The sequence below is a fragment of the Narcine bancroftii genome, chromosome 3, assembly GCF_036971445.1.
Source record: "Narcine bancroftii isolate sNarBan1 chromosome 3, sNarBan1.hap1, whole genome shotgun sequence".
Lineage (NCBI taxonomy): Eukaryota > Metazoa > Chordata > Chondrichthyes > Torpediniformes > Narcinidae > Narcine > Narcine bancroftii.
In genome coordinates this window covers 348,508,048-348,520,097 of record NC_091471.1, presented here as the reverse complement: position 1 = coordinate 348,520,097, position 12,050 = coordinate 348,508,048, and the positions used below count along the sequence as shown (strand labels likewise).

Below are 12,050 nucleotides of genomic sequence, written 5' to 3'. Positions count from 1 at the left end.
TGAGTGTGTTAGTATATATTTGCTGGTAAGTGTGTGTGGCGGTAAGTGTGTGTGGTAGTGACTGTGAGTGTTGGTGAGTGTGTATTGGCAAGTACATGTCGGTAAGTGTGTGTCTGGGTGTGTGTGGCAGTAAGTGTATCGGTGAATATATGCAGCATTGAGTATGTGTGGTGGTAAAATGTGTGTCATTGAGTGTGTGTTGGTGTGTGTATGTGGCAGTGTGTGTGTGCGTTGGTGTGTGTGGTAGTAAGAACGTGTCAGTGAGTATATGTGGTGGTGAGTGTTTGTGTCAGTGAGTATGTGTTACAATGAGTGTGAGTTTCGGCAAATGCATGTCGATAAGTGTGTGTCTGAGTGTGTGGCAGTGTGTGTGTGTCAGTGAATGTGTGTGGCAGTAGTGTGTCAGTGAGTATATGTGGCGATGAGTAAGTGTTGGTGTGTGTGTGGTGATGAGTGTCAGTGAATGCATGTGTGTGTGTCGCTGAGTGTGTGGGGCGGTAAGTGTGTCAGTGAGTGTATATGGTGTTGAGTGTGTGTCCCACCTTTGTCGCCTTTGCTCTCTGGATGATGTCTATTCCAACACATTTGAAATGTCCATTCTTAAGCAGCACAGCTCCCCAGCACTGTAGGCCACAGAACAACCCCTCCATCTCTCGGAGCTCCTCTCTCACCTACCCACCCCTCAAACAGAGCAGGGAGAGGGTTCCTCTTGTCCTTGCCTTTCATCCCACCAGCCTCTGCATTCAGCACATCATTTCTGCCACTGCAACTAGACCCCACCACCAGACACAACCAACCTTCCCCATCCCTTTCTGCCGACTGCAGGGATCATTCCCTCTGTGACTCCTTTGTCTGCTCTCCCATCCCCACCCACTTCTCTATGACCCCTGGTACTCTCCCCTGCAATACTTGCTCTTACACATCTTCCTTCACTACCATCCAGGAACCTAAACAGCCCTTCACATGAGATAAAAAAAAAAATCACCTGTAACTCCTCCAACCTCACTGACTGCATTTGGTGCTCCCGATGTGGCCTCAACATTGATGAGACCAAATACAGACAGTGATCGCTTCATAGAGCATACACGCTCCATCCACAATGACCATCCTGAGCTCCCGGTTGCTGCCATTTAAACTCTCATTCCCACTCCCCTGCCCCCTGACCTGTCTGTCCTGGCCCTTTGCCTCTGCCTCTCAGTGAGGCCCAACATCAACCAGAAAAACAGCATCTAATGTTACACTTGGACAGTAGTAAGCCCAGTGGTGTGAACACAGGATATCCCAGTTCAGGTAATATCCCCTCTCTACTCCTGAGCCATTCCTTTTGCTTCCCTGCCCCATTTTGTCCCCTTTCCAACCAATCTCATCCTCCTCCCCTCTGGTTCCATCCTCTTTCTCCCACATTTCCCTGATTCTTCCCCCTCTCCTCTCCCCTGCCTTATGTTCTTCCCCAACAGCTGGGCTACTTTCTCTTCCAATCGGAGGGCAGGATGGACATCTGTTGTCTCCACACCACCCCACTCCACGGTGGAGGCCTCGTCACCCGAGCAGTCTTTCCTCTTACCCCTCTCTCCCTGTGTCTCTGGCACGTGCCAATCACTAGGCTCCCTCCATCATCCTTCACCCCTCCCTAGGTCTCCTGCTAGACCCTGTCCTCATTATGATGGCTATTGTCCCTCCACACTCTCAGCCTTGATGAAGGCCTCTGACCCAAAACATCGACCATTCTGTCTCTCCCCTGCTCGACCCTGCTGAGTTCTTCTCGCACTGTTTGTTGCTTGAGATCAAGGAACTGTTGGAACTGTCAGAGCAGTCACACTGATCTCTGTGAGGGGCTTTGCTTTAGACAGACCATAGAGGTAGTAAAGAGTTCTGAACCAGGTGCCTTGGGAGGATTTACAGTTCCCTGTGTTATCCTAGTGGAGTGGAGCAGCCAGGAGGATTTCTCCGGCAATTGTGGAGAGGCGATAGTGGAGGACCACAACTCCTTCCGATGTACAGTGCCAGGCCTCACGACGGTAAGCACCCTCTCATCCACATGTCTTCACCTCATACCTATATGGTGGAACCCAACTTGGGAGGTACAGCACAGGTTCTACAGGTCATCCGAGGGCACATGGATGGGCTGCAGAAGGATTGGTGTCTTGGGTCAAGGACACTTTCAGGTTGCATCCATGGGAGAGGGAGTGATGAGGGAGAGGGTCCATGGGGAAAGTCCCCATGGGAAGAATCTGTGATGGGAGAGTGTCCCTGAGGGAGAGTGTCTGTGGGGGAGAAGGTCCTCAGGGGAGAGTGTCCATGGTGTGAGTTTCTGTTGGAAGAATCAGTGATTGGGAGAGTTTCCATGGGGGAGAGTGTCCGTGGGGGACAGCATCCATGGGGGAGAGCATCCATGGGGGAGAGCATCCATAGGGGGAGATTGTCCGTGGGTAGTCCATGGGGGAGAATGTCCATGGTGGGGGGAGAGTGTCTTGATGGGAGTTTCTGTTGGAAGAGTCGATGATTGGGAGAGTTTCCATGGGGAAGAGTGTCTGTGGGTGTGTCCATGTGGAAGAGTGGCAATGGGAGAGTATCTATGGAATGAGTGTCCATGGGGAAGAGAGTCTATGGGGTGAATGTTCGTGGGGAAGAGGGTCCTTGGGGGAGAGTGTCCACGGGGGAATGTCCATGGAGAGAGTTGGTAATGGGGAGTGTCCATCAGGAAAGTGTCCATCGAGAGAGTGTCCGTGGGGAGTCAATGATGGGGAGAGTTTCTGTGGGCTATTCATGTGTTCATTAAATCTTTTAACCTGCTGCCAGGGTCAAGTTTACTACATGAGAGTATCAGCTGCTAATATGAAAGGTTGGGGACCCCACAAAGCTACAAGTCCCCAGTTCGCCATCCCATCAAGTAGGTGAACCCTCCTCAGTGGTGTGTCAGCTGTGTATTTATGTTGATGGAAATATAAATCATAATTTAAAACATTCCATCCTTGTGTGAGAGAATGCTGTGAAGTTTTATCCACAGAGTGGAGGTATGCGTGTGTGTCAAGATCCATGGAAGTGTGAACTACTGCAGTGGCGAAGTGCAGGGCTGGGCAGTGTGGAGCTGGTGAAATGGTGCCTTTGGAAACAGGAACCAGAGGCTTCTGGTGGGGATGTCAGGGAATGTGGGTGCGGACTGTGGTGGGAGAGAACAGGGAGACTTGAACATTGGTGACGGATCCTGTGGAGGGAGGAGATCAGCATTCTCAAACATTGCCCCACCTCACTCTGTCTCCATGCTTCTCCCAAGATTGGAAAGAGGTGGAAGGGAGACGGCCCCGGCTCAGGGGGCAGGTCCAGTTGCTGGAAAATCTGCTGCAGGAGGAACGGGCACGACACCATCTCCACACAGTGACAGGTCAGTGTGTCTGACCAACAACCCTCCGTCTGACTGACCACCCACCATCCGACTGACCATCCTCCATCTGACTGACCACCCCTCTGTCTAACTGGCCACCCATCATCTGACCAACTACCCTCCGTCTAACTGACTACCCTCCAACAGACTGATTGACTGGCCATCACCCACCATCTGACTGACTACCCTCCATCGGACCAACCATCCTCCACCTTGACTGACCACCCTCTGTCTGACTGGCCAGAACCCTCCGTCTGACTGATCATCCTCCATCTGCCAACCAACATCCTCCGTCTGACTGAACTACATCCTCTATCTGACTGACCAACCACCATCTGACCAACCACCCTCCGTCTGACTGATCAACACCCACATTGACCCTGGAGTGTGAGTGCCATTAATCCTGTGGTTTCAAACTCCACTTTGATTTTCTTTTCCAGAAAACACAAAGTTACAAAACCCAAGTCGAAAGCAGTCAGTGTCTCGAAGTTTAAAACATCTCTTTCATTCATCAACCAAGTTCGTCAAAACTTTGAAAAGGTTTCTTCTGTCAATTTCCTGATTCAATGTGGACAGTGTTGGACTTTGTCACCTCACAGGTTCCCCACGATGATGTCTGTAACCCTGTCACTCCCTGCAGTGATGTTTGTAATTCCATCACTCCCATAGTGATGTCTGTAACCCTGTCACTCCCCACGGTGATGTCCGTAACCCTGTCATATCCCGCGGTGATATCTGTAACCCCATCACTCCCTGCAGTGATATGTCACTCCCTGTGGTGATGTATGTAACCCCGTCACTCCCCGCGGTAATATCTGTAACCCCATCACTCCCTGTGGTGATGTCTGTAACCCGGTCACTCCCGCGGTAATGTCTGTAACCCCATCGCTCCCTGTGGTGATGTCTGTAAACCCGTCACTCCCCCCTCCACGGTGATGTCTGTAACTCCGTCAATCCCCATGGTGATGTCCGTAACCCCGTCACTCCCCGTGGAGACATCTATAACCCCGTCATATCCGGATGTCTGGGACCTTTTTACCTTTTTGTTTCTAAGAGGAGTATACATCGCTGCCATCTTTCACCACAATGACATGGTGCTGGTAACGACTGAGGAGCAGATCCCCATTGTGGAGGTTGATGAAGCCCCCTCCAGCTCCATCACCCAAGCATTTCTCTGGTTCAGCAAGGTACTCACTGCGTGAAATGGAGGGGGTCTCTCTGGGACTTCAAGACATCTGTGTGTTGAAATAGTTGTGCAGTTGGATGTGAGCTCCAAACTGTATGTGTGTGCTCTGTATTCATGGCTGTGTGTACATGTGTGTGCATGAATGTGTGCATGCGTGTGATGTGGTGTGTGAGAATTATCACATACCATGAGTTGTTACACCATTTGTGCAGAGAAACGTTACATGTGCTAAATGGCCAGTGGTTTTTTGGAGAGGTTGGTAAGCACAAACCGGGTGGGCTGAAGGGTCTTTCTGCACTGCAACTTTGACTGGCCACTGACTTCCACTGATTGCTAGATTGTAGAAGGGATGTGAACAGAGCATCACTGGAGACTGCAGGGGAAGGGAGAGGTCCTGGTTTCAAACAAACAGAAATTAGGAGAGCAAGCGGGAACTCCAGCCTGGTGTAACAGAGATGGAACTTGCTACTGGTTCCCACAGTCAGTATCCAGAGTGAGACCATGGGGGCTGGTGAAGCCAGGTGACCCTCAGCTGTGACTTGACCAGGGTGAAGCTAGGGCTGGGGAAACAGAGACCAGTTGGAGAGACTTCAACATGCTTTGTGGGTAAGACATTGGGAATCTGAGGGATGCTCTTCTTCCCCCCCCATTACCTGGGCTGTCAGCCAGCAGAGGAGTCTGGAATTCCTTCCCCAACATTGCTGCTTCTCTCAACATTAAGAGGCACCAACCAAAAGATATTGTAGCATTGGTCCAAAAGATTCCAGATTTATTGTTAAGAGTACATACATGACATCACGTACAACCCTGAGATTATTTTTCCTGCGGGCAAGGCAGAATTACCACTTATTGGCAGTGCAAAAAAAACTGTACACAACATTCACATGTAAACAAATAAAGAACTGAAAAAAAATCAATAAAGTGCAAAAGTAAGAGTCCTTAAATAAATCCCTGAATGAGTATTAAATTGGATCAGCAGGTTTGCAGATGATACCAAGATTGGAGGCATTGTGGACAGCGAAAGAGGTTTTCAAATCTTGCAGAGAGATGTGGACCAGCTGGAAAAATGGGCTGAAAAATGATGGAATTTAATGCAACAAATTTTAGAAGGACATACGTAGTAAATGGTAGGGCACTGAGGAATGCGGTAGAACAGAGGGATCTGGGAATACATATAGATAATTTCCTGAAAGTGGCATCACCTTTGGATAGGGTTGTAAAGAGAGCATTGTTGAGGCCAAATTTGGAGTATTCTGTGCAGTTTTGGTCACCTTACTACAGGAAAGATATCAATAAGATAAAAAGAGTGCAGAGAAGATTACTAGAATGTTGCCAGGACTTCAGGAACAGTTACAGGGAAAGGTTAAACAGGTTAGGACTTTATTCCCTAGAGAGTAAAAAAAATGAGATATTTCAAATTATGAGGGAGATAGACAGAGCTGGCTTTTTCCACTGAGGGTAGGTGAGATAAACATCAGAGGACGTGGGTTAAGGGTGAAAGGGAAAATTTTAGGAGAAACATATTTATATTAATGATTTGGATTGTGGACTAAATAGTTTTGTGGCCAAATTTGCAGATGACACCAAGATAGGTGGTGGAGTAGGAACTGTTGAAGAAACCGTAAAATTACAGAGGGATGCAGACAGGTTGGGAGACGGGGCAAAAATATGGCAGATGAAATACAAAGTTGAAAAGTGTTCGGTTCTACATTTTTGCAATGGAAATACACAGGCAGAGTACTATCTGGATGGGGAGAAAATTCAATCCTCGGAGGTGCAAAAAGACCTGGACATCCTTGTGCAGAGCAATCTAAAAGTTAATGCCCAGGTAGGATTGGAGGTGAAGAAGGCAAATGCTATGCTACCATTCATTTAGAGAGGTATAGTGTTTAAGAGTAGAGAGGTGTTGCTAAGTCTCTTTGGGGCACTGGTGAGACCCCATCTAGAGTACTGTGTACGGTTTTGGGCCCCCAATCTTAGAAAAGATGTGATGTTGTTGGAAAGGGTGCAGAGGCGATTTACCAGGATGATTCCTGGAATGCAGGGGCTGGAGTATGGGGAACATTTGGGTTGTACTCTTTGGAGTATAAGAGAATAAGGGGGGATCTTATTGAGACATTATGAATATTGAAAGGTTTTGACAGAGTGAATGTGGATAAGATATTTCCCTTGATGGCTGAGTCGATGACAAGGGGTCATAGTCTTAAAATTCGTTATCCAATCAAAACAGAGAGGGAGGAAATACTTCTATAGTCAGAGGGTCGTGGATCTGTGGAACTCACTGTCGCACAAAGCAGTGGAGACCAGATCACTGGGAGTATTTGAACAGGAAATGGATAGGTATCTCATTAGTAAGGGTATCAAGGGATATGGGGAAAAATCTGGTCATTGAAACTAGGGTTGAGTTTAGTTTAGCTTAGTGCATAGTCACGGAACAGACCTGATGGGCTTTGTGGCCTGCTTCTGTTCCTTTATCTTGTGAACATGAGGGGGACCTTCTTCACACAGAGAGTGTGTGAGTATGGTAAATGCGGTCTCAATTTTAACATTTAAGAAGAATTTGGACAGGTACATAGATTGGAAAGCTATGGAAGGCTATAGGCTGAGATCAGGTCAGTGGGACTGGGGGTAAAAATAGTTCAGCAAAGACTAGAAGCATCAAAGGCCCTGTTTTCTGTGCTGTAATGTTCTATGGTTCTAAGAGTGTTGTTGAGGAGTCTGATGGTGCAAGGATTTTTTTGTCCTTGTGGTGCGAGTCTTGTGTCACCGATACCTCTTTCCTGAACTTTGTGGGGTGGTTGATAGCAGGTTCCAGACTGCAGGGAGGTATCAATAAGATGATTCATGGCAGGAACAAAAGTGGCAAGTGGAATTCAGCCCCTCTAGCTACCCAGTGATGTGGTGGCATGGTGCAGCATTTAATAAAAGAATTTGAGCAGAGGGAAGATGAGAAGAATGCTGGAATTGACATCCACAGAGGGTGAGGGTGGAGGTGGGTGAGTGGTTCGAAGTTTGGCAGGACCCTTACTTTCAGCAACCAAGACATGATACAAGGAGGATACTCAAACGATAAATATGAGAAATGGGATAATGTACGATCTGGGTACCCAGTCACCTGTCTGGAGGGGGTGAGGGGAGGGGGGTGAGGCAACGACCAGGGGTGTGCCAGGTTAAACAGGAAGAGCACAGATTCCCCACCGTTGCTGGAGGTTGAGTAGGGAGTTGTGGACGACTGTGCTGGGGGCTGTGGACCTGGGCCCCCTTCACAGCCAGCTATCCCTGTGCCTGTTCCACATCCGAGGAGCTGCTCACTTCACAGCAGCTTTGTGTCTTTCAGCTGTCTTGTGCATGGCAAGAGGTGGACTGGTTACGGCAGAACCTCTCGGTGTCTGTGTCCTCCTCCACGGCGCTACAAGCACGGCACAGGATGCTGACAGCAGCAGCCCAACTGCAGGTAAGTGAGGTATGGCAACCGACCTAATGTGCCCAGCCTGCAGAGCGGAATAGCCTCTCCCCTCACCAACATGGTGCCTGAGGTGTCCTTGCTGCTCAGACGTATGGCAGTGCAGAGGGAACTTCACTCTGTATGCCGTTTACATGACACATACCCACTCCCAGGGTGACCATCATCCCCAGATGGCCTTCACTCATCATCATATTTTCCCTCTCTGGGCTCAGAGGGATCCTGAAGAGTCAGTGGATCAGACTGACCCCTCAACTGTCCACTACCTGAACAAGGAGATCTCTTACTATCCCACACCAGGTGCCCATGATTGAGGACAGTGGGACTGATGTGCAGCCAATCCCTTCAACCATCTCTTGGTGTAGACATATGACAGGCAGTGGGGAATCCATGAATCAGCCCTGTGCAACCTCCCCTCCCCATTCACCAATGTAAAGGGGGAAGACTCCCTCATAGAGAGAACTTCACTGGGGATTCTCCTGCCTGTGGGATGGTCAAGCAGGACTGCCACCAAGTGAGGGCAAGGACATGGAGAACGCACAGAAGGAGACCGTTAGGAAACACCTCTGCTCTGTGTGGAGAGAGACTCTAGTGAGTGGGATGCTTATGAGGAGACTGGAGATCAGCTTGAGCTAAAGGCATAATAAAACAAAAGGAATAGACACCCAGCTCTGTAGGACAACCTACCTATAATCAGGGCCGATCTACCAAGGCTTCATCATTCCATCGCCTGTGGTTTGTCACTTTCCCAGAGCTCTCAGCTGTGTAGAGCACAGAAACAGGCTCCTTGGCTCATGTGTCCTGAGGGGGATGTTCCTGATGGTCACCGACAATCCAGAAACTCCAGGACACCTCCATCACAAGAAATGGACACAGTACTCCAAGTGTGGTCTCACCAATATCAGGTAATACCCGAAATTGGACATTTTGGCACCCATAGTTTGGCGCCAGATATTTTAGCATTTGCATTTTGGTGATGGACATTTTGGCAAAGAAAAATTACTTTTGTAGCTCTTCGAACAACTTGTTGCTGGACATTTTGGCCTGGTTCCCCGCCTTACTCACCGACTGTTGGCTGAGGTCCCACCACACTGCCCGGCATTGCAGCACTGCCTGAACCCCCCGGCATTTCAGAAACCCTCCCCCCAGGAAATCACTCCCCTGGCAATCAAGGGCTTTTCAATGCTTATAGTGATATATTTAAATAATTAAAAAACAATTGGGGAACCATCAGAAACAAGAGCTTTGGGTGAGTCTGTATCTGTGGGGAGGGGAAACAATATTTTGTGATTTATTGTTATTGTACAAATTATCATGAGTTATACAAATAATTATATAATAAAATTTATATATCCTGTTACATGTAATTAAATTTATAATAAATATATTGTTATAATTTACCAAAAGCCCTTGTTTTTGATTGTTCCCCCAACTGTTTTTAATAATTTTTAAATATCGCTCTAAGCTATAAAAAGCCCTTGTTTGCTGGGGGAGCGGTTTCCTGGGAGGAGGTAGTTTCTGCAACACTGGGGGTTCAAGCAGTACAGCAGGATGGAGTCAGCCAGCAGACAATGAGAGGGGCAGGCAGGCCAAACTGTGGATGCCAAGCTGTGAGGGCCAAAATGTCTGGCACCAAATTGTGGGTGCCAAACTGTTCTAGACCCAGTAATACTTCCCTATGTCCAAACTCCAACCCTGACCAATAAAGGCCAAAGTGCCACTTGCTTTCCTCACCATTTTCTGCATCTCTCTTCAAGTTCAAGAGCTTCTCGATCCCTAGTACTCCACTCTTTCATGGTCTTTTCCCATTGCAGATAATGGTCTGTGTTTAGATTCGTCTTAACGAAGTGCTCATCTACAAACTGCCATTGATCCTGTTTCCCAGTCCGCTCCATGCAACTCCACCCTTCAGCCATTGAAGTCGATGACTTTGGTGGTGGAGTTCTACCATATTGTGATCACTACTCCCTCTGGATCCTGAACTACAGTCCTATCTGATTGCAGTTAACTGTGTGTGCGCCAGTGGGTGAATTGTCTCTGAGTGAGTGAGAGGGTGCCAGAATCTGGGAAGTTGAGGAATGTAAAAAGAATAAAAGGGAATTGTGAGGGATGACTCTATGAATGGGCTGGCCAGAGTCTATGGAGCAAGGGGCCTGTTTCTGTGCTCCATGGCTCTATGATTGAATAAAAGTTGTGCTAAACTTCCATTCAACCTGTACAGTCCCTGTGCTGGAACATGTAACAGAACAAGTAAATGGAACATCACTCTGCATGTGTGTGCAGGCAGCAGGGAAACAGGCCCTTCAGCACAATTTGTCCATGATCTGAATGAGCCCCATGTGCCCGTGTTTAGCCCATATCCCTTAAAAATCTTTCCTATTAGGGTGGATATTTCCAAACTTCCAGAAAGGAGGACTTGCAGGGTCAGTATCAGAACAAGTCTAAAAGGTGGGTATTAGGGTGACTGTGGGTGGGGGGGGGGGGGGGGGTGGCACTGATGTTTGAAAACTCTCTCAGAGGGGGGGAGGGTGTGGCATGCTTATATCACGTGCTGCTGCACGTGGGGCACAAATTAATCATTGGGGGGAAGTGCCCGTGATTCCCCCCCCCCCCCGAGGTCATAGGTTACCATACAGCTTTTAAAAATTATTTATTTTATAAAATTTAAACAGTATTGCAAAAACAACAAATGCAAACAGATGATCACCTTAGTTATTTTATTAAATAAAAATTCTAACATGAAACTTTTTTTGCCTTTATTAATCCAGCAAAAACCTAACTATTTCAACTTAAATCAGTAATTATCTGCTTGAGTCCGCTTTCCTATTCAATGATTTATCATTCTGCATATTACATACAATACATCCATTCATACAGTATAAATACAGAACAAAAAATCATCCCCTCTATTTCCAACTCTCCACACGTCCACTGCATTAACGCAATGTACGTTCATGTAACAGCCGACAAAATATATAGGCCCTCATTCATCTTCCTTCAAAGATCAAAGCCTGCCACACGCTACTACACACTCCACTCAATGTCAACTGAAGTAGTGCTGCCACCTGCACCCTGCACTAAATGTTCTCAAATCCCCGTCTGCAGTCCCACCCCACACATATCAACCGGCCCCAGTAAAATAATCCACCGTGCATCCGCCAACCGGCCCCAGTATTCAAATCGCACATGTGTACAAGAAGAAACATGGCCGCGTATGGCCTACGGGCCCTAGGACGCCACTGTCACTGAATTTGACAGGTAACTGCCCCTTCCCTTGCCCTTTCTGCAGTTTCTGCCTCTTAATTTGTCCTCCATTTGGGGGTGTAGGGCTGACACACCCAAATGGAGGACAAATTAAGTCCGGGTTGAGGTGGCACTGGATGGAGGACAGAGGGCTCAAAAGCCAGACTGTCCGGCCTAAAACTGGATGTCTGGCCATCCTATTCCCTATCCATCTACTTGTCTACCTGTATCAACAATAGTTCGACTTCTACCACTTTCTCTGGAAACTCATTCAACTACCTCTACCCTCTGTTCGAAGAAGGTACCCCTCAGGACCCTTTTAAACCTTTCCTCTCTCACCTTAAATCTGCATGTATGTGCAGATTTGTGATCTGTGATCCACCTTATTGATCCACCTTATGGATGCCCTCGTGATTTTATAAACCTCAAAAAAGCCACCCTTTGGCCTCTTGCGCTCCAGAGAGAAAAGCCTTAGCCTATGGAGTCCAGGTAACATTCTGATGAATCTTTTCTGTATGTTTTCCAGCTTATAATATCTATCCTTCCTTCAACAAGCAAACCAGAACTTCACACAATATTCAGTGTGGGTTCACCAATCAATGCCAGGACCAATGAAGGCAGTGTGCCAAATGTTTTCATCATCGCTCTATCTGTCTACAATATGTCACTTCTTTCAGGGAACTATATACTTGTGCCCATGGGTCTCCAGGGCCTTACCATTCCCATTTAAGTCCTCCCCTGTTTAAATTCCCAAAATGTAATACTTTGCATGTCTG

At 47.6% G+C, this 12,050-nt stretch overlaps 1 protein-coding gene across 1 annotated transcript in view; it reads left to right on the top strand.

Moving 5' to 3' along the window:
- ankfn1a (ankyrin repeat and fibronectin type III domain containing 1a) overlaps nt 1–12,050 on the top strand; it is a 65,121-nt gene that overhangs the window by 31,454 nt on the left and 21,617 nt on the right. Inside the window, exons 6-11 of the mRNA XM_069929639.1 lie at nt 1,921–2,018; nt 2,800–2,890; nt 3,275–3,382; nt 3,823–3,922; nt 4,437–4,569; nt 7,906–8,022. Of these exons, the coding sequence (XP_069785740.1) occupies nt 1,921–2,018; nt 2,800–2,890; nt 3,275–3,382; nt 3,823–3,922; nt 4,437–4,569; nt 7,906–8,022 (647 nt within the window). The remainder of the gene's footprint in view (nt 1–1,920; nt 2,019–2,799; nt 2,891–3,274; nt 3,383–3,822; nt 3,923–4,436; nt 4,570–7,905; nt 8,023–12,050) is intronic.